General features: G+C 46.1%; 5 protein-coding genes across 7 annotated transcripts; 2 read left to right on the top strand and 3 right to left on the bottom strand.

Annotated features, from left to right (window-relative positions):
- Positions 1-800: 800 nt before the first annotated feature.
- On the bottom strand, positions 801-8,059 carry LOC140223634 (uncharacterized). Its single transcript, XM_072295672.1, has 2 exons — positions 5,210-8,059; positions 801-5,111 (listed from the first exon to the last, which is right to left on the bottom strand). The coding sequence occupies exon 1, from the start codon at positions 7,327-7,329 to the stop codon at positions 6,088-6,090; it is 1,242 nt and encodes a 413-aa protein (XP_072151773.1). The 5' UTR covers positions 7,330-8,059; the 3' UTR covers positions 801-5,111; positions 5,210-6,087.
- LOC140223635 (uncharacterized) lies at positions 801-10,113 on the bottom strand. Of its 3 annotated transcripts, none has more exons than XR_011898995.1 (5): positions 9,896-10,113; positions 9,612-9,696; positions 8,627-9,291; positions 8,074-8,124; positions 801-5,481 (listed from the first exon to the last, which is right to left on the bottom strand). XR_011898995.1 is itself a non-coding variant. In XM_072295673.1 (3 exons), the coding sequence occupies exons 1-3, from the start codon at positions 9,911-9,913 to the stop codon at positions 8,705-8,707; spliced, it is 690 nt and encodes a 229-aa protein (XP_072151774.1). In that variant the 5' UTR covers positions 9,914-10,113; the 3' UTR covers positions 8,452-8,704. The 3 variants fall into 3 exon arrangements, 1 of the variants encoding a protein (XP_072151774.1); XR_011898997.1 differs by having other exon boundaries at positions 801-1,145; XM_072295673.1 differs by lacking the exons at positions 801-5,481; positions 8,074-8,124 and having other exon boundaries at positions 8,452-9,291.
- Positions 10,114-15,540: 5,427 nt separating this feature from the next.
- On the top strand, positions 15,541-17,987 carry LOC117834731 (uncharacterized). Its single transcript, XM_034714256.2, has 4 exons — positions 15,541-15,892; positions 16,017-16,218; positions 16,722-16,788; positions 17,476-17,987. Exons 1-4 carry the CDS (start codon positions 15,631-15,633, stop codon positions 17,599-17,601), a joined length of 657 nt encoding a protein of 218 aa, XP_034570147.1. The 5' UTR covers positions 15,541-15,630; the 3' UTR covers positions 17,602-17,987.
- A 261-nt stretch (positions 17,988-18,248) lies between these two features.
- LOC117833191 (cationic peroxidase 1-like) lies at positions 18,249-22,752 on the top strand. Its single transcript, XM_072295641.1, has 3 exons — positions 18,249-18,455; positions 22,120-22,303; positions 22,430-22,752. The coding sequence occupies exons 1-3, from the start codon at positions 18,249-18,251 to the stop codon at positions 22,750-22,752; spliced, it is 714 nt and encodes a 237-aa protein (XP_072151742.1).
- Positions 22,753-23,090: 338 nt separating this feature from the next.
- Positions 23,091-24,224, bottom strand: LOC117834732 (biogenesis of lysosome-related organelles complex 1 subunit 1). The gene is made up of 3 exons (XM_034714257.2): positions 23,886-24,224; positions 23,580-23,785; positions 23,091-23,389 (listed from the first exon to the last, which is right to left on the bottom strand). Exons 1-3 carry the CDS (start codon positions 23,998-24,000, stop codon positions 23,300-23,302), a joined length of 411 nt encoding a protein of 136 aa, XP_034570148.1. The 5' UTR covers positions 24,001-24,224; the 3' UTR covers positions 23,091-23,299.
- Positions 24,225-24,673: the final 449 nt, after the last annotated feature.

Genomic DNA, 24,673 nt, shown 5'->3' with positions numbered 1-24,673 from the left:
GTTGCATGTGTGTTCCCATTGGGTCCCAAGTCCCAAAATTTTGATGGTCCAGATGTTCGGACTCTTCCCCAGGTTAGTGATATATGAAGTCATTTCTTCCTTTGCTTTTATCAAAAATGCAATGATGCAAACTCAAGTTAATATTTGTCCCAAAAAGATGACTGCTGTCCATCTCTGAGAAGAGATCTCCATTCTGCAACTTCAGACTGGTCCTAAGAATGGTGAAAGCTTAAGTGGTTTTCGGATGTGTCTCGGCACATTGCTTGACAAAAATAATTCTTGAGAATCATTGACATCAATAATTTTAGTAAGTTTGCTATGCTTTAAAAGTTAGAAAAAAAACTATCACTTCAGAAACCCATCATTTCTTTCTCAAAATCCTTTATGCAATAACTGCTGAATATTCACATGGCATCACAATTATTCACTGATATTCACTGATATGTTTCCTTCTGAAAATTTGAAGTGAGCATCTCTACCCCTCTGCATATATACACAACTTGAACCCATAAATTTTCTCATAAAATTCTATTCCATATCTTTAGGCAATACTAGCTGTGGCTTAGGAAAAACTTGAAATAGCAAAATACATAGCCTCAATATTTTTAAGAGTTCTCACTGAACTCCTTTCATGTGATCAGTTATGCCTTGCAAGTTCCAATTTTTAGGAGTTGGTTTGTTTTTGGGAAAATCAGGGAATAAAGGATGTTTATTTCTAACTGAGCCCTTTCTATATCTAAATATTCGAAAGAAGTGAAGTACGCAAAGATAAAACTATACTATGATACAACATTAGAGTATATGTTCGAATTAATTGCATTTACAATCTAAATTTTTTAAATGATTATACATAGAGCTGAACATTGTGGAACCATGCCTGCCTACAATAGGTATATACGACACTGAACATACAGTTGGCAAGGTGTAGATCCACTGACCCAATTGGTCTCCTGTTTTCTCTAATTTTATAATTTTCCAAGGTCAAGTCCCAATTTTATCATCTGGCATTGCGTGAAAGTTGCAGGACGCAGAAACAGGCAGAAACATACAGTGCCCAGCATTTGCCTCATCCAGTGATGTGCATTTTGGCCTCTTATACTGGTCTCTATCATTCCAGTTACTACCTCCCCAGGTCAGTACTTCCCCTGCAGCAGTGCTCACCTCTTATTTTTCCTTATGCCTTGTTAATTGTGCTAGAGATATTGCTCCATGGTGAAATGAAATTAACTAAGTTATTGTGCTATCATTTTATCAAATAATTTCACTTTCCTGCATGAAGTTACTACTTCAGGACGTGTTCTGCTAGCTTAATGAAAATACAAACATCCTGCTTATGCTCCCAAGAAAAATGAAAATGCATTAGACATCAAGTTTGCATCATTCCTTTTTTTTCAAACAACGCAGGAGAGCTGCGCGTCATTTCATTTAAGATAGAGAAAAAAGAGTACATAGAGCGGGGGAGAGCCCCCAGACTAAGTACCAAGCACACCCACGCAACTCACACAACTCAACACCTACAACAGAGGAACCTTACTGAAGCGCCACAAAAAAACAGGAGGGACCAGACCAACCAGCACCAAATCTAAGCTGCTGGAGGAAGCGACCTAGCAAGCAACTTGCTGAGATGAGAGGCTCCAGCCAAGCACCACAGGGTGCTTTCATTAGTTATAGCCTGAAGGAGCATCCGGATGTTAGGGAGAGAGCCTTCAAACACACAAGACTTCCGATGCTTCCAAATCTCCCATGCCACCAAAATGATGAGTGAATTTAAGCCCTTGCGCCACTCCTTTGGTGTAGCTCTTATTAATTTGCCCCACCAAGCTGAGAAGCTAGTAGCATCAGCCGGCACATCAACTACTAGATTTAGATGAGAGAAAACCAAGCACCAGATTTGTCTTGAGAACACACAAGATAACAGCAAATGTGGGGCTGTTTCTTGTGCCTGATCACAGAGCAAGCAGGCTGGAGGATGCTGCAGTCCCCTGCTGGCCAGCCTGTCAGCGGTCCAAAGTCTCTGTTTGATAGCCAGCCAAATGAAGAATTTGCATCGTAAAGGGACCCAACTTCTCCAAATCCTTTTCCATGGTATAAATTTTATAGAGCCCACAAAGAAGGCCTCATAAGCAGACTTACTAGAATAAAGACCGGATTGTGTTAGCTTCCAAATATAGTGGTCAGGGGTGTTCTGTTGAAGCTGGACACCATCCAATTGGTCCCAGAGCAGCAGGTATTCCATCAGGACCTCAACTGACAGTCCTCCTCTAATGTCTGACACCCAGCACCTATTGGAGAGAGCCTGAGCAACTGTTCTAGACTTGACAATTCTTTTGGGAGTAGTCTGGAACAGATTTGGTGCTATTTCAGCCAAGGTCTTTCCCTCCAACCATCTATCTTTCCAGAAGAGCACTGTCTCACCATTCCCAAGCACTGAGACTGTAGCCATATTAAACAAGGCTTGTGCTTTGTGAGGTACTTGAATATGCAGACCAGCCCATGGCTGGGTAGGATCTGTTTTTTGAGCCCAAAGCCATCTGATCCGTAAGGCCCAGCCAAAGGATTCAAGGTTGTGGATGCCCAGGCCTCCATATTCTAACGGGCGCTGAACCTTTTCCCATGAAACCAAGCAATTTCCTCCGTTTGCCTGTTCCTGCCCTTTTCAAAGAAAACCGCGCCGTTACTTGTCAATTGCCTTGACTACCCATTTTGGCAGATCAATCGCAATGAGATGGTGGATTACAGATGCTGTTAGAACCACCTTAATGACTAAGACGGCCTGCTCTATTCATAAGGGAAGCTTTCCAATTTGGGAGGTAATCAGCGACTTTATCAATAAGGGGCAGAAGGACTTCCTTGGTTGGTTTTCTTATTGTGAGGGGCAAGCCAAGATAAGTACAAGGAAAATCCTTTACTGGACATGCCAATAATTCAGAAGTTATGTGTATCTCTTCCTGGGAGCAATGAATTGGAAAGGCTGAACTTTTGGCAAAGTTAGTATGGAGGCCAGAAGCATGCCCAAATATATCAAGAATCATCTTAATCACTCGGAGGTCATCCTGATTTGGGCGGAAAAAAATAACTGCATCATCGGCATAGAAAGATGCCCTGTGTAAGACGCGCCGGACAGCAAGAAGTTGCAACAGGTTTTGTCTGGTGGCATATTTGATGAGAGAATTCAGCACCTCCATAACCAAGATGAACAACATAGGTGAGAGCGGGTCTCCCTGCCTGAGACCACGGTGGTGAAAGAAACCAGCCCCCGGCTCCCCGTTAACCAGCACCTGAGTAGATGAGGTGGACAGTATCAGACATAACAGGTTGCACCAACGACGGCCAAAACCCAAATGACGGAGTACTTCCAAGAGAAAAGGCCATGAGACCGAGTCAAAAGCTTTGGAGATATCCAATTTAAGGAGGATATGAGCTTCCTTTTTGGCATGCAACGACTTGACCATCTGCTGGACAAACAAAAAATTATCGTGTATGTTCCTTCCTTTATGAAAGCACTGATTCGGGGGGATCAAGCTTGGCAAAAGAGGGGCTAATCGATTTGCCATGATTTTTGTGACAAGTTTAGCAAAACTGTGAATCAAATTTATGGGTCTGAAATCTTTGACTGAGAGGGCATCCTGTTTCTTGGGCAAAAGCGAAATAAGAGTTGTGTTGAGTAACCTGAAACGAAACACATGACCTCGATGAATGGACCGCAGAGCCGACATGACATCCTCTTTGATAATATTCCTGCAAGTTTTATAGAACCTGCCAGTAAACCCATCTGGTCCTGGGGCCTTGTCCAAGGGCATCTCCTTAATTGTGGCCCACACTTCCTCTTCTGTGAAAGGGACTTCCAAAGCGGACAGATCATGTTGTTGAATCCCCAGTTCGGCAAAATCAATGGTATAATCTCGTGCCTCAGCCGTGCCCAACAAATCTTCATAGAATTGATCTACAGCTTCCTGTTTATCCTTTTGGTCAAAGACAGTTTGATCACCCACTTGTAATTTAGCAATGAAATTCTTCTTCTTCTTGTATCTAGCTTGCTGGTGGAAAAAGGATGTATTGGCATCTCCTTCCTTAAGATAAAGCACTCTAGAACGGAGTCGAGCAATAGTCCGTTCCAGGGAGGCCAAGCCCAAACAGTGGAGCTTAAGTTTTTTCCTCAGCCACTCCTCCCTGGGAGAAAGATCCCTGGAATCTCTAGCAATCTCAAGGTGATGAAGAATTTCTTTGGCCGTTCCTAGCTGTAGCTTGACATTACCTATTTTCCGCTGTTCCCATTTATGGAGGTCCCTGGTAAGTCTCTGCAATTTTAGGAATAGGCGCTCCACTGCACAAGAAGATGGTACAGGGGCATTCCAATTTTTCTGGACCGCTTCCGAGAAACCAGGAAGTTTAGTCAGAAGCTCTCAAAATGAAATCTGCTCTTGCCACTTTTACAGACCTTCAATCCCAAAACAAGGGGCAATGATCAGAGACAACAGATGCACTGCTTTGCAGGACTGCATCAGGGAAAATATTCTCCCAATCCAGGCAGCAAAAGGCTGTCTAGTCTCACAAGAGTGGGTGAGGTACGTTCATTTGACCAAGTATATTTTCGCCCTAAGAGCGGAATTTCCTTAGCCTCCACATCATCCAAGAAACGCCTGAAACGACCCATCATGGCACGATCCAAGTTGGCATTGTTTTTAAGCAGCTTGATAAATCAAGTTGAGATCCCCTCCAATTAGCCATGGTCCAGTACATAAGGCTCGTATATCCCTGAGTTCTTGTAAGAAAGCTATTTTATCTTCATCTTCTTGAGGCCCATAAGCCCCTGTAAATCACCAATTACGACCTTGTAGTTCCTCAAAATGGACAGAGACAAAGAAGTTGTCCACTCTAGAGGCTAGAATCTGACACATGTTACTTTTCCAGGCAATTAATATTCCACCTCTTGTACCAACTACTGGTAATGCCACAAATTTGTCATAAGCAGAACCGAATACAGAGAGGAAAATGCGCTGGGTCATGGCAGCAACCTTGGTTTCTTGAAGACAAACCACTGGAGCATTTGTAGATCGGATGACTTCACCAACGGCATCACATCGGCTTTTTTGGTCAAGACTACGCACATTCTAGATCAAAATAGAAGACAGAATCATTGATAAGACAGTAAAATAGAGACGACCAACAGCCAATCAGACATGGATTACAGGGTGTCCATATCTCATACCTAAGAATCCTCTTCTAGGCTCCACCCAAAGATGGCTGCCATGGCAGCCACATGAGTGTCCGCGAGACGACTGCCCATGATCTTGAAATATTCATCTTGGGTCTTGGGATCCATTTTTTCCTGCAATCAAAGCCAAGCGCCCTCATCACTCTCCTTTGGGAGGCAGTAGTGATGGGCCTCGGGGAACAAGGGTCGACACCTGCCACCCTCCTGCTTCGCCGAGGTAAAGAGCCCGGAGCCGCTGCTTTGGCACGCCTCTTGTGAATAACCGGCTGTGGAAGGAGCATCTCAGTTGGCTTGCAGACTTTAGACAGAATAGGGGCTGCCGGAGTTGAGACATTGCTGACAGTAACCTCCCTAGAGGTTTCGGAGGTAGGAGGGGGCTTGGTACGGACTCATGTGCGAGAATACACCTTCAGTGTTCCAACCCTAGAACCATCAGCAGTGAGAGTGTGAGGCGCCGCCATCTGGTCTTGAGTCTGAAAAGGCGTCGCCGTCGAGACACTGAGTTGCTGGATAGGCGTTGAAGGCCGTACATGATGGCCCGTGAGAAAAATTTCCATTACAGGGCCGTCCACTGGCAGTTGGGCCAGCAATCCATCAGGATCCGCATGAGAAATCACCAAGGGTCCATCCCCATCCAGAGCTAGCCCGCATGCAGCAGGTGCGGTCAACCGGAGGATAGAGATTCCCGGGAAATCATCGGCAGGTTGGAGCTCTTCAACCAACAGGGGCGCTGCCAAATCTTCCAAGGAGGGATTGCTTGGCTCGTCGGGTTGTGTGTTGGATACGGTTCCATAATCCCCAGAATTGATTGCTGGCGCTTCAAATGGTTCGTGCGCGTGGGGATCCGCCGTTCTGGCCGCCGGGGGAATTGCTCACACATGGGCCTCCCTGCTGGACTCTTCGGGCCACGTGCAGACCTCGTCATCAGGAGCTAGAGCATTGAAGCGGGGCGCCTCGGGTGATCCCCGCGCAGCCGTTACAACCTCAGCAGGAGCTACGCATGCCGGCTCCTCAGGGCACGCAGGTAGCTTGGAGCCGGGAGAAGCACCATCCCTGATGAACTCTTCGGGTGGCGGACCGCAATTAACAGCCAGCGCCACATCAATTGTAGCATTGGGAGAAAGTAGGTTGCACGAAGCACCAATGGATCCCAGCCTGTCATGCACTGGGAAGCGTGCCTTCGCCGAGCTCCCTGGCGCCGATGAGCCAGGGCTTTCCGCCAGCGAGCCACGCCGCCGTCGCCAACGCCTTCGATGGCGACCACCCTGCTGGTCAGCTCGAGGCAGGGGTGGCGGGGCATCAGCTGGCGGATGCAAATCAACGGAAGAACACGAAATCTCAATCTGATAATCCAGACACCGTCTTCCTTCATGTGGATGAACTCCGGCCACCAGTGGCTCCACGATCCCCAATTCCAAACCTTCAGGGACACCACTTGGAGAAGAACACCATGCTGTCACCCGGAATACGTCCCTACAATTCTCAGTATCCGGGTTGAGGCCTCCAATCCAGCAATACTCATTAAGAAGGTGTTCCGCCGTTGCCAAGTCCCATGCGTGAGCAGGGATGCCCCGCAGCTCAATCTCCACAGGGACTGAAAGCACCGCCACGGCGGAGTGAAGGAGACGGGACCAGCGCCTGACGTGCAGGCGATGAGTATGAGTGATGATTGGCCTTCCTTCATTATACACCCGTGTTGCCGAATCAGCATTTGCAAAGGTCATCAGGAAACTTGAAGCACCAAAACAATGAATGATAAGCTCCTCATCTTCCAAGCCGAAACGCTGGGCAATCGTGGCCTTGATGGATTCTGGCGAGTCATCGAGAGCATTCCCGAACACGGACACCACCAGTGCACGAGAAAGCTCGTCCTCTCTTTGGATCAGGGCGGCTGAGCGATCAATGATCTTTCGAGGCCGTACCACCGGGTCTTGATCATCGTCGCTGGATGACGAGGGGGGAGCATGGCCGGCCACCACCTCAACAGGGGAGGTGACGGGGACGCTGGATGAAGATTGACCAATTCCGCCGTCCGCACGCCGTCCCTTGCTTCGGCGTTGACGTCGCCTTCCCGGAGCTCCTGCCTCAGCACCATCCTTCTGGATGGTCGCCATTGAACACACCGGGGTAGGGGGTGCCGCCACGCAGGACTTCACCGGCCGCCAGACCAAATGATGACCCGAGGAGGATTCCGGGCGCAGCGCCGAGGGTCGACGTCAACAGATGTAGGACAGGTGACCGATATCCTTGCAAAGGAAACAACGTGGTGTCGGCCCGATGCTCTGACGAGAAGCAGTTGAAGCACCTGCCTCGGAGGTGCCGAAGGGACCGGTCGACGAGGTGGGCGGACTACACGCAGGCGCGTGCGGCGGGCACGCCGACTTTCCACCGTCCTCCACCCCTCCGTGTCAGGTTCACGGCGCACACCGGGGCTAGCCGTCGGGCGCAGCACAAAACGGGTGGGTAGCACCTGCCGCGAAGGGGCCAACACAGCACGAGGCGGGGGCGCCTCAAGCGCCGGGGCCAGCACAACGCGCACTGACGAGGCTGGCGAAGTCACGCGGTTGCCACGTCTGACCACCGCCGGCGAAACATCCTTGAGGAGGGCCTCCTTGAACGAGATAGGGGAGGCGCCAGAACCAGCCGAGGAAGGCGAACCATCAATCCATCTTTGCGCCTTGGAACAACCAGTGGCTGCTGGGCAGCAAGCAGGGGAAGAAGTTCCCGACGCCGGGGAGGGAGAAGCTGGACTAGAGAAGGTGGCTGCTGTGCCCGGAGTAGGCACCGGCGTGAGGCTGGTGGTAGGAGAGGTGTCGGGGAGGAGGGGGGGGGGGGGGGGGGGGGGGGGGGGGGAGTACCTGAGCCATCTCGCAATCATCTACTGCGCCGTTTGCATCATTCCTGATATCCTGCATAGTAAAGTGCATTAGAATAGAGCCAGTTTTTGCTACCATTAAAGAGCCTTAAGTTTTGAGAACACAATGAAACTTTATGTTTTCAAATAGACTCCTTGTCATGGTTTGCTCTTCAACAGGAGACACTGTGCTTTATGTGATAGAAATGAGATGTGAAAATTTTAAGAATAACATGTGTTGTGCCTATCCCTGTCATGCTGCTTGCTAGACAGGTCAAAAAGCTAGACTTGGCCATGGAACAGTGGAGCACCTGTGCCACTTCCTTTTACTGGCACACAGGAGCACAACTTTATTAGATTCTGTAAGGTGGAGGGAGGAGGGTTAGTAAAAATAGTGGTGATTGCCAGGAAAATCATCTCCCACTACACGTTAAGCATCTTATTATCCCACTTCCATTACCTTACTCCCCATCTTAATTACTTGCATCATACAAACCCCACATTTAAATCTTACAACTAAACACTAGCCCTTTTACATAGGCCAAAGCATGCATCACCTGTCTCTGCACTATGCAACCTTCTATGGCATCAAGGGTCTGAAGAAACAAACTCCTCGCTTAGATCACCTATGGATCTCAAACTATGCTGCATGCGTTTGGGTTCTCATCACTGAACATTGAAGTGATCTGGCTGCCATCTCCTTTGCCCCTGCCCGGGTAGTAGTTATAGCTGTAGGACCTGCCTTCTTGATCAGGAGAACCTCCATAGCCGTACTCGGCTATGTAGGGGCTCGTACTGTGGTAGCTGTAGCTGTGCGTTACATGGTAAGGTGCAGCATCATATCTAACCCCATGCATGTCCATGGGGTGGTTCACCCAGTGCTCCCTGTACAGGTGGTGGCCGTCACCATACGGGTAGTCATGCATCTTATTCATCACGATGGCATCCATGACCGGGGGTTCTGCCGGTGGCACCTCCTTGGTCTCCGGTGTGGGCTCGGACGGAGCTGCCTCTGCTGGAGAGGCGTCAGCTGGTGGGTCAGCGGGTGGTGGAGCCTCCCCTTCGGCAGGCGGAGGCTGAGCCTCGGCTGAGGGATCAGTGTGTGAGAAGATAGTTGGGACCCTTTTGGTCTTCCTGATGGCCTTGACGATCCTCTCAGGGTGAGCCATCCCGACCACTGTGATCTTGTGATTCGCTTGATCTATGTATACTTCGCTAATACCTGAAAAGAGTCATTCTATAACTTCTAAGATGCCATGCACATTCTCTAGATGCTCTTACAACATAATGCTCACACAGTATAGCTGGATGCTTGAACGAGAAAAGGGCGGAGCTTCATTATGGCCATAGGTGGCCATTAAGAAAACAAAACAGCAGATTTGACCATAACATACACTAACAAAGCATCAATTTGAGTGTATTTGGTTTCATTCCATAGCCCCCCCCCCCCCCCCCCCCCCCCCCCCCCCCAGCTCCGCCACCCGCCACTGACGAAGAGGGGAGCAAAGAAACCATTCAGTGTTTCAGATTAGAGTTGGTTACCATCAATGGCACGCAGGGTCTTCCTGATCTTGTGCTCGCAGCCATGGCAGTCCATCCTTACATGGAGCTCCGTTATTCGTGGTGTCTGAAATACATTAGTATGGCCACCATGAAAGAAAACATTGAAAATACATATGCTTGTGGAGATTAGTTTTATTATTTTTTTGAAACAGACCCAACTACACACTGCATAATTATTGAAGTGACGCATACTGGTTACACCATCCTTAATTTACTAGCATGTGACGAAAAATGCAATGAAGCTATGTAAATTGTCAACAAACCTCTGATTCTGCAGTCATTGTTGAAGTTGGATTGGAGAGTAGGGTTGGGGCTTGAAGCTGCAAAGATTCCTAATTGAGAACTTAACACCTTAGCACACGGAAGGTTGAAATCACTGACCATGCAATGAGTTGCATTTATATGGCATTGCTTTGGGGGGCTGGAACAGAATATTTGGTGGTCGATTTGTGTGGGTCACCCAAAGAATCATTGGAAAGTGAGGGGGGGGGGGGGGGGGGGTGCGGTGGGCTTGGATGGCTCCATGTTGGCGCAAGCTCCTCTTATTTTCCATGAGTGTAGCTACCTGCAATTGGTTCTACGAGTTGCTTTACAAGTGGCTCCAATCAAGAACATTCCTCCCAGGGTTTCAATAAACTCTCTGGAACAGCTGATGCAACTGGTTAATTATAGTTGGGTGACTCAGCAGTTTCATAGTGGTAATGTTTTTTTTGAACGAAATAATGGTAATGTTTATAACTCCATGGAAGAATAGCAATTCATCAACGATTGCTGGACCCAAGGCTAGAATCAACCTTCTTTCAGTTTATTTTAACCTCGGTGCCTCATGAATTCTGCACTTCCAGGTTTTGTGATATTACATAGTTCATCCAATTGTATTTTATTTTCCTCTTGTCCAAAGTACTGGATAATGTTCCTTGCTACATGTTTGCACTTTGGAATAGCACTAGAGCTGTGATCTTACTGGCAGTCTATCATCAGTTTGCTCTGTGGAATCGAGCTCAAAGCAGTCGGCTTCAATAAATGTTTCGTATGTGATTGGCTTTTCCATACTCAATTGTGTATTCCATTTTCTTCACTCTAACGGTCAGATTATATTCTCTCTTGGGACCCTCTGGATGTGGTTGGTCTATACAGATAGGTTCATCTCCATATTCGTATGAAATTTTGGCATGCACTGATTGGAGTGCAGATGGGAATATCCCCCAACCGGCCACAGAGAAGATAAAAGGATGAAAAGAGAGATGGAGAGGTTCCTTTGGTCAAAAGAGGAGCTCTTTTGAGAGGTGGAGGATATCCACTCCTGTAGAATCCCCTTATGTAAAGGAAAGCATTTATGTTTGTGTGATCGTGATTAAATATCATCCATATTCTTATCAACTATTTACACAATACAAAAAATTTCTCTGGTGCCCCTAGTTCTTGCAGATATTCTCTCCAAGTTGGATGTTAACACATCTGTTGGATTCTTGCAGGCAAGTGCAATATTGTTTTGTATATAGTCGAAGCAATCAATATTCCTTCACTCAGAAAAGAATCAATCGGCGAGTTTATTGAAAAATACATATATTGGAAGGTAATTGGGAGTACCATTCCATTTCCATACATATATTCAAAGGTTATTCAGAGAAATTTTTTGCTGCCACACGTTTTTTTTGTTGTGTTGAGATAACTGCTAATCTTTGAGTCCGACGAATGTGTGGTTGCCACGTGGTTGTCAACTGTCATGACAATGCTACAGTGAAAGAGCTAAAAGGACCTTTTTGTCATGTAGGTAGCATAAAGGTGTATCTGTACCATCAATTTTAGTTCTAGTTTCTGCGTAGATTGTACTGTTTCTTATAAATACATTCCTACAATCTGAACTGTGTTGAAGTAGCTAGTGCATTAGGCTTAAAAGCTTCGCTATTTTTCTTGAGATGAACTCAAGACATTTTTCGTCCACATGTTTCTTGTACGAGTATGTGCATGGTGTCCGAGAATGCTGGTTGCATGCACTGCTATCTGCAGATCAGGCCGTTGTGTGTGTGGCTTTGGATGGAGCTCTCGTGAGAGTAACTTTTGTGCTTTCTCATGTTGGGAAGAATCTTTCATCTTTGTTGTCAACTCCATGGTTACGTAAGTTTTTTTTTTCTTATCTGTTCGTGCGTCGCACTGGACGTTTTTTATCTGTTGTTCTGCACTCCCAGGAAAATTTCCCCAATTCCCGAAAGGTCAGGATCATTTTTTATCTGTTTTTTTTTGTTACTACAGGTCTCTCTTGGTGAAATGTGATTACTCTCTTAGCCTTGAGCGTGGAAGAAAATGTAGTATTTAATTTAGAGCTTTGGGGTTCCCATATCTTGATAGTTGATATGAGTTGCAAGAAGGTGCAAAACAATGGCCTCGTGGTTACGGCACATCGACAATTAAAAAGAAAAAGGAAAAAAAAAACTATGCATCGACGTCAATGATGCTATACGTGCTGTGGAATCCACGCTAAGCAGCATGTTAATGAAACACGTTACACGTGCCTAGTTACGTTACACGTGCCTAGTTGTTGAAAAAAATAAAAGCATATAATTAAGTTTGTGTCTCTAGGGAGGGGTCAAAATTGAGAATTTTCCTTTACCTCTGTATATGCCAGATAGGGGAAGCGGGAACGCGGCGGCCTCCATCCTCACGACGCCGGCTATGCAAGGCCCTCCGACGAAGTGGATGGCTGGCCAACTAGCCGTTGAACTCTACGGTGCGCGCCTCCAAAAAGGATGAAGTTCTTGTCATACTCAAGCTAGAACTCTACCAGGCGGATGGAGCGGCGTCGGAGCAACCTAGCCCTCAACCCATATTCGTGTTTAGAGGACCCTCGATGCTCAATACTTCGCAGCAATCCGAGACATCTTCCCAACGGCCTAGGCCTTATCTGACGCGGACCTGATGGCAGCGGCGGTTTAGGCAGGAGGGCGATCAGCGTCTGCTGACCCCTGGGATGGCCGGTAGAGAGCTGTCTAAGCTCTGTTTCATTGGTTGTACAGTTACTTCACTACGAAGTGACCTTGAACCCGTGTGCGTGTGCCCGGAAAGTTCACGTTGTAATATGTAATTCTTTTCATCTTCTTAATACAAAGATACGCAGCTCTCCTGCGTATTCTCTCGAAAAAATATTCTGTTGAAAATTTTCTTTTTTTTGAGATTTTGAAAAGTTTCTTTTGAATCGAAGTCCGAATTGTCCAAACCAGTTTTCGGAACTTGGACCTGACGCACCGAAGACACCCACCACGACCCCTGAGGAAACAAAATTACTGCACTGTCAGCTGCTAGCCTATCTAAAACAAATTATATGGGCCGATAGAACTCATAGCCAGCACGCCAGGCCGTCCCATTTGGGTGGGCCTCAAAGGTTATAAACTATTAAACGGGCTTATGCTACAGGTAATCTACTAAACTGCTACTCCCTCCGTTTCGAAGTTCGTTTTGATTTTTTAAAATTCATAGATATTATTATACATTTAGACATACAAGGTATGCATAATAATAAACCTAGAAACAAAAAATATAATTGGAGGGAGTACGTGCCCGACCCTTCAATTGAACAGTTTTCTATAATTGTCGTGGGGATGGACATCTAATTTTTGCTTCTCTTTCGAGGACCGGCCTACTTTTGCTAAATTCCGTTTGGCTTACTTTTGAATTTTGGACGGCGCCTGGCCGCGCTCAGTTTGCGACGAACGAAACATTCGTCAGACCTGAGGCGGCGTGCGGCAGCAAAAATGAACTGCGTCGCTGAGGCGTGGCTACAACGCACCTAAGCTCCGGCGCTAAGCAAACGCCTGCCGCTATTTGCCGCAGTTGTGGCATGCAAGGTGTGGTGTGGTTTGGTAATCAACCAAACATGCCCTGAATTCAAAGAGTTCAAAGTTTTGTTTTTTTGAAAGAAGAAAGAGTTCAAAGTTGGATCCCGAAACAATGACACACTCTATGGTTCAATACTTGGATATCAAGTACAGACTCTCCAAAATAAAAGCTAAAATCAGAACATGCACACCCGGTGGGAAGAAAAAGAAAACAAGGGAAGCTCAACACAAGGACAAACAGGATCTTTACACTTTCCGAAAGAACAATTTCGGAAGAACAAGGGTCAGTTTGGTCGGGCTTCAAAGGCTCCAGCTCCTCCTACTAATACGGTACTGTAGCGTTAGAGGAACCGGAGTTGAAGGAACTATAATTTATAGTTTCACCGGCTCCTCCTTTGGCTGTGAGACGGAAGGAGAGCAGAGAGAAAATCGGCTCCAGCTGCTCCGACAAAATACTGTAGCAACAGTGCTTTTCCTCCATGCTTTCGCCGCATCTTTTCTCTTTCTTTTCCCTGGCTTTTCCATGCTAGCTCCACATCTCTCTCTACTCGAAACGGCAAAGCTATGCGATCGAGCCCCGGCAGAAAAACAAAGGTGCTTTCTAATATCTTCTTTTATCATCAATTATACACGTATACACCTTTTAAAAAAGGTACCGTACTACCAACGTTTTTTTTATGCGTGTACTGCAGCTGAAGGAATGAACACCGTGCAAGCAAGGCTGGCGCATCAGTTCATGGTCAGCCCAATTAGGTGCGTGTTCCTCTAGATCTACACCTTCTAGATAAGAACAGTACGCTGCAGTATTGTATTTTATTTTTCCATGGATTCTTGCAAATGCTCGTGGCCGGCCGAGAGATTACCACAGTTTGGACCTTGGAGGCTTGCTCGCGCACTTCGAGGCTCTGGCAAGGTGATGAGTAGGCAGCCAGATTATTGTGTCTTCCACTTCCATTTTCTTCTCCGGGACCAGACGTTTCCTTCCTCTGCCGAGGCGACAGATACGTGATTTCATCCTCTCAGCCACAGATATCTACCAACCTCACGATAAAAAAAATAAGAGGTATAGGATTTCGACTTCTCGTGCGGCTTCAGCCGAATCTCTACCAAACAGTTTGATATCAAATAGTTCAATAAAAATGATTCCATGACTGAAGTACTGAAGGTTCCACGCTCGAAGCATTGAAGGTGCTGGAACCGTTTATACGAAGAAGCTTGGAGACAATTGTCGGTGGACGAGGCACATGTACACGGCCCAACAGTAGAAAAAGAGAGGGGAAAAAAAATTAAGCATGGGCCTCTGAAGTAGAAAATGTTATCACAGACTGATAGGGATCAAAAGTGTGATTGGTTATATTCCAATATTTGCCCAACCAAATTCAAGTCATGCCTAGAAAGTTTAGCTATCACTTAGATTCATTACCCAGAATTTGACATGCCAATGTTTTTAGCTAAATCCATAGCAAGTTACTAGAAACTGAAAAAGTATAGGTTGCCAAATTGTCACTAAACCAAGTGATACCCAAATTTCTTACTCTATCTTTGTTAAGCCCTGATTTTGGCATGCCCTCATTTTGGTTGGGCAAAAATCATAAGCAAACTAAGCAGGCTTCAAGTCACCAACACAGGACGGCTCTACTGGCAGCGCTGATCATGATCTGTCCATAGATTGCTTGCTCCCTGTTGGAAGCACCTCAAGTGACAGAAATTGCAGAAGCAAGCACCAAGCGAGCTGGGCAAACTTGGCAACTTTTGTGTTCATTCTTTAGGCACGAACAATTGCAGCTGCAGCTGTGGCTGCACAAGCCACTCGGCCGTTGTTGGCCGGCTGGCTGCAACTTCTGTAGCTGCTGCTACAACCGCAGCGGCAGCGCAGCTGCACCCAGCCAGCTTGGGTCACACAAACCTGGCGATACCAGCCCAGTCGATCCACCCAAAATAGGCCTGCAGCTTGGTTGGGTCACACACAGCTGCCGGACATCCCACAGGCACAGCCCAGCCCAGCCCATTAACTCTCCTGTAACCTTCTTCTCCGGGAAGCTTCTTCTTCCTTCTTTCCCGTTCCCTCCGCTGCAATTCTCACAGGGAAAGGAAGCGGCGGGCGCCCTCCCCTCTCCCCCTCTGCTCTTCTTCCCGCTCCCCCCCATCCCCCGGCTGCGATTCCGATGAGGCCCCACACCAGCACCCCCGGGCCACCGGGCTCGCCGACCCCCAACTCCGGCGCCGTCAAGCGGCAGCGGAAGGCGGCGGCGCCGCTGGGTGACGTCACCAACCTCCTCCTCCCCGAGACCCCGACCCCAATCAAGCCTAGACGAACTGTACTCCGGCCCATCCCCACGTCCTCCGACGCATCCGCTGTCTCCTCGACCTGCTCCCTCTCCTCCGCCGCATCCGTCACTCCCGCGCCCAAGCTTTCGTCCGCCGTCGGTGAGTGAACCTTCACTACATCCCCCCGCCCGTTCGTGCTCCATCTCTGTGCGATTGATTCTGTTAGTGGTTTCTTCGATCCTCAGTGTGTCTGGGATTCCTGATCCTTGCTCCTGATTTGCAGGCTTCGACGAGGAGCGCAGTGTGGTCAAATCCCCCATCGCCACGGTTTACTGGAGGCGCGGGACTGCTGAGACTCGAGGGAGCAGGATGAGGAGGAGGAACCCCACCACCACCACCAACAGCAACAAGGGCAAGGAGCCCGTTGCTGCTGCTGGAACGTCGAGTTGCCCTCCTCTTGGAAGGGCCACGAGGAAGAACAGCAGGTCAAATTGCTTAACCTACGTACCTGATCCCACTACAATTCAGCCACCTGCAGTGCTCATGCTTCTCCTTGGTAATCGCAAAGGGTAGAATGATATGGTAATCAGTGAGAGTTGCCGTACATCAGGCTTAACATGGTGCTCATCCAAACTTAGCTTGTTAGTAACAGCAGTTCAAGCCCTCACTGTTCTATACTGATCTGGAATTTTATCTTTCGTACTATTTTGAGATGATGGAATTGTTGTACTACTCTATGCCTTAAATGCTAGCATGCTTACTGTCAAATTCCATGTACTGATATAGGCTAGAACAACTTGGGAGACGTCTTTCACATTCCTGGCGGAATAAACTTATAGCATCATAATAATATCATATAGTGTCAGAACTCACAAGTACGGGATATTCAGAAGTCCAGACTTTAGTGATCCTTTACTTCATCCATATCTGACAGTTACAGTCTGAGTGCTTTTAGTTTCTGAAATATTGAATTACACTCCTGTTTCAGGAAAGACTCTATGGCTCAGGATACTCGGCCCATTTCTTCTTCAGCACCTTGTCATGGAGCTAAAAAGGTGGGAGTGTCACATTCCTAGTATATTCATGCATAAGGACCCTAACAAAGTCTCCTATTGTTAAGACTTAGATCATGGTGCATTCTTTGATGATGTACATACTGAAATACCATTATGCGTGGTTTTTGTTCGAACTTGTCATGTGTTAATATGTAATAAACAAAGCTGTGCCTTTAGGATTATAGGAAGGCTGGCATCTTGGGTGAAATTTATCTCTTCCATGCTCCTTTACATTATTGCATAAGTACATATGCCCTGAATACTTGTGTCATACTGTCATATCAAAATATGATGACATGGATATTTTGGATGTAAGCACTGCAATTTTTAAGTACGGTTGATTCTGTATTCGTAAAATGTAGTTTTGCATCTGCTCCTTATGATGGCCAGAATTCCAAGTATGATGTGCTCATTCTGCTACTGTTTGTGGATCATCTAGCATTCTGTGTCATCTGTAGGATTGATTATCACCTTTTGTCAGAATGTAAATGTCATATTTCTGAAGCAGTAGCTGGGACAATAGCAATGATTTTCAGCTCTTTGGCTGCTTGCAATGTTTTTTTAACAGAAGTGAAAGGGCCTGATCTGAAAACTAGTGTAGCATTCAACTGTTTGAGAAAAGCGCTTGGTCTTTAGTTTGTTTGCAATGATCTTCAGCTTTCTGACTGCTTGCAATGTTTTAAGCAGAAGCGGCCCCCTCCAAGCACACCCAAGCTACCAGAAGACTTTGTGAAGAGGCAGAGAGCATATTTTGCAGATGTGGACGCCTTCGAGCTGCCAGAGGAAGAGGTGTCCGAATCTGAGCTCGAGTGAAAACCGAAGCTGATCCCAGAATATATGGCCTTTTTCTCTGTACAGAAGTAGTTTACTGGAATTATGCTTAGAATGTAAGTGCGAGTTATGGTAGCAATGTATAGCTCTTGTAACACGAGGAAGAGGCAGGGTACCTTTTTAGTGATCAGGTGGTCACTTGCCCCACTAATGTTCCTTTTACCAAGCTTGTAGCAGCATAGTAGTATGGCAGGTACTGAGGTCTGAAAAACGAGGGAAGTTTTGGGAGTCTGAGGAAAAATGAGCTAGTTAACACAGCAGCAAGGCTGGATCTTTAGCCTGTTTGGAAGCAGCTACTCTGGCTTATAATCTGTGCTGATGTTCATTCATAGTTTTCTTCTTGAAACAGTGGAGATTGTTGAACCAAACGTTTGGCTGTCTGTGTATGCATGCGAGTCAACGGTAATAACGAAATGGTGAGGTGATGCTGCAAGTTGGAACATGAGAATTCACGAGTGATGAATATTCCTTTGTCTTTGTTTGCTTTGCTTCAGTTGCTTGGCAAATGGCAACAGGTTCTCTTCTGTTCTGTCTGAAGAATGGAATCAAACGCAAGGAATAAAAGTTTCCATGTTTCTCCTTGTATGGATGCAAGATGAACACATTCCATTTCCATCCCGGCATTCAAGATGAACACATTCCATCCGGACTGGTATTCACCCAACAAGAAGACGCCGTCGGTCGGCCGTTTACAGGGATGTGTTGGGAGCTCGAGCCGATCGTGGCGCGGTGAGTGGGTGAGCAAGCGAGGGACTGAGAACGTGGCAGCGATCGCGGCGAGGAGGCCGCGGTTCAGGGAGCTCGGAGCCAGCCATGGAGGCGCCGGGGACGGCATGGTAATATGTTTTGCAGAAAACCCCTTGAATCGGATCGCGGCTATTGATCGCGATCCAAATATTTCCACAAAACCCCCTACTTATTTACATTAACACCCCTAAATTGGATCGCGATTATTGATCGCGGTCCAACTATTTACATAAAACCTCCTGAATCGGATCGCGATTATTAGTCGCGATCCAACTTATTTGCAAAATAGCCCCTCGTGCCTCCTTCCCCGCACGGCTCCGGCGACGTCGGCCTCGCCTCGTCGTCGGGAAGGGAGCGGCGGTCCTCCTCCAGATCTCCGTTCGTCCCCCTCGCCAACCGGATCTTCCTGGCGCGTCCGTTTCTCCTCCGCCACTGCTACTCCCAGCCGACATCGACTCGAGTCTCCTTGCTGCGCCGTCCTCGAGTAATCGATGCTGCTGCAGATGACACGAGCTCTATCTGTTGCAGAACATAGCCGCCGAACCGTCCGTCATCGTCGTCGCCGCCAAGCTGCCGGCTGTTCTTGGATCTTGGTAGCCATCTCTCTGTGTCCAGGCCCCAAAATTTGGCGCTACACTCTGGCGATTGCAATTTGAAGCTATGATGTGATCATCCACTCCCCCAGAGCACACAGCACATTCAGGGCTAGTTCGATTCAGCAGCTTCTTTGGACAGAAGAAAATCTAATCTCCGCAAAAAGTTCCCGAGTTTCAAAGATTTCTTTAGAATTCAGCAAAAGTTTGGAATCAGCAGCGTCAAAGTGATTCCACTGCATAAAACAGCAGAATTTCCGTAGAGCAAATTCTAAAGCAGCGTCAAACGGGACGCCCCGGTCGCTGCGAAGAAGATTCCTGACATCAAATAGACAGAGCAAAAGACATTGATGTTTCTCTGCATGAGTCCAAGATGGAAACTGTACTCTGCGATTTTGGTGGTGCAGCACTACTGCCCTGCCACTGAAGAATTTCAGTTCACCAGTATATGTGTGTGCAGCTGTGACCAGATGCCGCTGTCTACCATATCACATCCAGGCATCCAGCCCAGCACCCTGACTCCATATGTCAAATTATTCCATCTGCAACTGCAATGAAGCGCTTAGTTTCAGTGAAATTATCACACGTTCCTCGGTTGCTGTTGTTAACTGTCATCCTTAAGCTACAATCAGAACTATCAATACATGTTCACTTTAGTCTCAGATGACTCTGTCAAGTAAAATCTGCACAGTGAACCTGGATCTTTGGCCAGTTTTCTCACTGACATTATCATGGTCCAACAAGGAAAAACGGTAAAAACAAACAAACAAACAAACAAAAAAGATTCTAGAATGTTGGATGGACTGTAACCACTGTAAAGGCATGGCTGGCCTGTTCCTTCTTTCATAGTCTCTGCATGCCAGATATTATAGGTATCGCCATTCTCCAACCTGCATTCTTTTTTTTTTCGGGAAAACGCACTTTTCTCTCATTTTCTCGTTGGTTCTTTTCTGCCTACATCATCAGTTCATGCAAGAAATATAATAAACCGCATACTAAAATAGAGATACATAATATTACCACCAAATTAAAGAAGCACCATACTCAATCCAGAGGGAAATCCTTCAAAACAAATAGTAACAACAAAAGAAAAGGAGAGATTTCCCTTGCTGAATGTACAGGTTTAGCTGTAGTGTCAAACTGTGAGTCCCTTGCCAAACTTTGGATATGTGGGAAAAAACATGGTGTGACAAATATGTTGTATGCTGCTGCTCTGTGGAGCATTTGGAAATTGCGAAACAACTTCTGTTTTCAGGATGGGACCTGGCGCGGCTTGCGGCAAGTCTGGCGGCCGGCACTACTTGCTATGTTCAGGAATTGGGGTGTGCTACGCCCTGTGAAGCAATTGGAGCAGCACGCGGTGTACTTGGCAAAGTTGGAATGGCTGGTGGCCAGACCAGAGCTGATCAAGATGAGTGGATCATCTTGAGGAGCTGTGCCATGGAAGATGATGGAAGCTGGTGAGATCACAGCGTCGTGCATCGGAGGCCTGATGCCTGATATCTCTTTTGTAATGAGTCTGAACAAGCTTGTAAACACTACTATGTGCTAAAACCTTGCTACTTTGTTCTTTTGCAACGCAATCGAACTGGGGGGGGGGGGGGGGGGGGGGGGGGGGGTCCTCCCCTGGAATTCTAAAAAAAAAAGGAGAGATTTCAAAATCAAGAGAAGCTTACAAAGTTTGGGGGATCTCCAGTTATGAAAAAAATGAAGTTGGCTATGAATTTTTCTAGTATCTTATTATCTCTCTCATTATTTTACGCTCAGTTTGTTGAAAAAGCAAGATCCGGCCACTCGAAATGGTTCACACCTGAGATCGAGCTTATGGCCGAACTGATCGATACTCAGGACTCACTCACATGATATGTACAGCCACTCCAACTAGGAGACACTTCCTTTGGCTTTTTGACGATAATTTGCCAACACTGTTGTTAATGGTTTGCTTGGCCAAGTCATAACCCAGAACTCCCCACTCAGCAGCATTTTCTAAATGGCTCAACTCTATGTCGTACTTTTGACATACTCGTCCCAGATTACTATTGGTTTTGGCTTTTCTAGATGCATCACTTTTGCTATGTATCTAGATATAAGTATATATCTAGGTGCATATGAAAATTTGCAAACCATGCAAATTGATACATGAACTTGTTAGATGTGTGCATATACGGTCACATGTACACCACCGAGTGTATTTTGCCACCATCGCAGGCTGCGTGGACTGTAGATTAGGTCACAAGCATTAATTTTGCATGTCCATGTCACGTTTGCTTTGGATGAATCATTCCAGATCAATTCTAGATTATATTAGTATTTCTGTTCCATTTGTTAACTTGCTGCATATTTTTTAATCATATTCTTGGCCTTGACATGGCGTCTTTCTTTAATCTAACTTTGCGTAGTGTATTTTTTAAACTTGGCATGAAAAAATGACACCATTGTGGACTAGCAACACTTTTTTTTATCGCAAGTACTCAATTTCCACATACACCATGAGGTTCCAGAACATGAATCTGGAATAGTTTATCCAACCTAATAATAATAATATAGAAGTTCCGGTCAAATAATAATAATAATAATAATAATGATAATATAGAAGTGAATGAAAATTCAAGGCGAAATTGACCTGGCACATGCAAAATTAGTATTTATGATCAGAGATATAACCCGCGTGGCCTGCGATGGTGACAAAATAGGCTCGGTGGCGTACATGAGACCGTATATGCACAGCATACATGAGACCGTATACGCACACATCCAACAAGTTTATGTATCAATTTGCATGTGCAACTTGTTAGCATATAAGTTGTCATACGTTGGGTGCAATTTACTCAAAAGAAAATTTAAATTAGTTTAACAAATTAACTATTGAAGTGTTGGGTGCAATTTACTCAAAAGAATATTTAAATTAGTTTAACAAATTAACTATTGAAGTGTTTATGACTCTGACCGACACGCGGCAAACCACAAAGGTAGTGCTTGTCCAATATTTTAACTGAAATGATGATGGGAAAACTCTTTAGGTTTCAGAGGCTATGATAAATTGATAAACCTTCACTTAAACAAAGCATCAGGAAGCAGTAAGCTAAACTATTAAAGTCAATACTCTGATATTCAGAGATTTTACAGCAACTGATTGACTAAGCATGTTTCACGCATTCAGTTGACAATTTCTACTTCAGCTTGGAGGGCCAACTTGGGTTGTCAACCTGGGAAGGAGGGACTCACGACAGCAAGCCTAGATGCTGCAAACAGTGATATTCCAAAGCCAACCTTTGACCTCAGTGATCTTATCAAGTCCTTCTCAAACAAAGGACTGACTGCAATTGGCATGATTGCACTCTCAGGTACTGAAAGATTGCAAATTTTCTCATCAACCATATAAGTCGTTCATAAAAAGTAGTCAAAAGCTAGATGTTGAATGCGGATATTAGTACTGCTGAATACTGACTGACACAACGAAAAATTTCCAGGAGGACACACCATTGGGCAAGCCAGATGTGTAAACTTCCGCAACCGCATTTACAGTGAAACTAACATTGACACATCCCTTGCAACATCACTGAAATCAAATTGTCCAAACAAGACTGGTGACAATAACATCTCCCCCCTTGATGCCTCAACACCCTATGCTTTTGACAATTTCTACTACAAGAACTTGCTGAACAAGAAGGGTGTTCTCCCAGCAATTGTTCAATGGAGGCTCAGCAGACTCCCAGACTACCACCTACTCCTCAAACATGGCAAAATTCTTCACCGATTTCAGTGCAGCGATGGTAAAGATGGGCAACATTAGTCCCCTCACTGGAAAAACTGCTCACCTTTCACGATACTAGGACTGCAGGAAGGTAAACTAGGACTCACATTATTGCCGCCTGTGCTCGTGTGTGGTTTATTACCTTGTAATCATCTTTGGAGGGACAAGTGCCCCTTTCACGATACAGTAGTCTTCTCCAAAGAGGTATTCACTGCTTTCAAAGCATACATGTGCAAGCAATAAAATGACATGAAGGATATTTTAAGTCCGGTCTTACCTTTCAGTGTTGCCGCTATCTATCTTGAACATGCAAGCTCATGGAAAAAGTTGTTCGCATAATGGCACAAGAATAACACCATTAGGAAGACTTAATCAGATTGACAAGTATTTTGATCATATATCATGACTTTGAAATTGAAGGGATCAGTGATGGTACTCATAGCACAGATGCTTTGCAAGGATTCATTTTACAGTTTTGTATGGAAAAACAGGAAACAGTTCTAGACAAGAGGGTTTCCAGCCCCGCAATTCGAATGAATGTATCTAATGACATGAATACTTCCTAAAGCTATGATTGCAGGCAGAGTCATGATTGATGAATATTGCGTATCGCTGCATTGATACTTTTACAGTCAAAGTCCATGACCTTCATCCAGTTCTCGAAGTCACCAATTTCCTAGAGACAAAATTTAAAAAAATAGATGCTTCAGCAACAACAGAAATCACAGAGTACTGGATTGGGTGTTTTGTAATTAATAGCCTAAAGGAATGGTAGTGTAATTAATAGCATGTCATCTTTGTAGCTTCACTGATCACAGAACATGCAAAACAAATTCCCTGCTCAGTGTTATTAAATAGCTTGTCACCTTCAACACTGAATTGATCTCGTTGGTGGCAGCCAGCCACCGGTCCGTCTGCTTCCTGTGGCGCGCGATAGTGCTGAGCAGCGCGCGGGCCTCAAGCTCGATGCTCTTCTCGTTGACGAAGAGCTCCTGCACCCCTCCGTCGACCGTGTCCACGAGGAGATCGGCCACGTGCCCCGCGCTTCTCAGGGCATCCTTCTTGGCTCTCTCTGCGCTAACAGCAAGGACGGAATGTTGATTGTTCGTTAAATCGTTCATCAAACCAAGGGGAATCTGTTTAGCGAGGAGGAATCTGGAGCAGTGACGTACCAGTTTGTTGGCGTTGGCGGAGGGATTGGTGGTGGTGCTGTTGTACGATCTGGAGCAGCGCCTCTTCAAGCCCCTGCTTCCCAACCGCCGCCGCCGGTGGCTTGGCTCCGTCCATCCCGTCCCAATCGCCGCCGGTCACCGGAGCGATTATTTCCCTTTCCTTTTTTTTCCTCCTCCGGGAGAGAGAAATCAGATAACTCCTCTGCGGTTGTCTCTATTCCTGGTAGTTAATGGGCCACGGCCCAGGTGATCTCAAAACCCAATGAAATCGATCCGGAGCTAGACGGGCCAAAATTTTGCAGCTTCTACTTATTTTTAAGCTGTGAAGCCTCCCAAACGCGCAGCTTCTCGTCGGCGTCGGCTTAGGCGCTGTTTGTTTCAGCTCGTCAGGTTAGGCTTTCCGCCTTCCGGCAGCAAGAAACTAAAAAGCTAAAATAAACAGTCTATTGGACTACTAAAAGCTAGAAAGCTGATGAACTGAAAGCTGGAAAGCTAATTGAGAGGAGTTTTTTCTAACTTTTGATGTGCTGAGAAGATAAAAATTTATTACAAAAGCTAATAGTTGAATGTCAGAAAAAAAACCAGTTTTTAAAAAAGTAACTTTCCAACAAAAACGCAAAAGCATAAGCTCAAATAAACCGTGCCTTAGTAAAAAGCGATTCTTCCGTTATAACGTCAAACTCGAAAAGCTCTGACCGCATCCGGCTTGTTGGCTTTTTTCCCCACCTTTTCTTCCCTACCCGTCCGCGCACCGCCGACGGGCACGTCGTCCTCGGCCCCGAGCCAGT

The sequence above is a fragment of the Setaria viridis genome, chromosome 8, assembly GCF_005286985.2.
Source record: "Setaria viridis chromosome 8, Setaria_viridis_v4.0, whole genome shotgun sequence".
Classification (NCBI taxonomy): Eukaryota; Viridiplantae; Streptophyta; class Magnoliopsida; order Poales; family Poaceae; genus Setaria; species Setaria viridis.
Note: the sequence above shows the minus strand (reverse complement) of the source record. Positions and strands in the feature narration are given on the sequence as shown.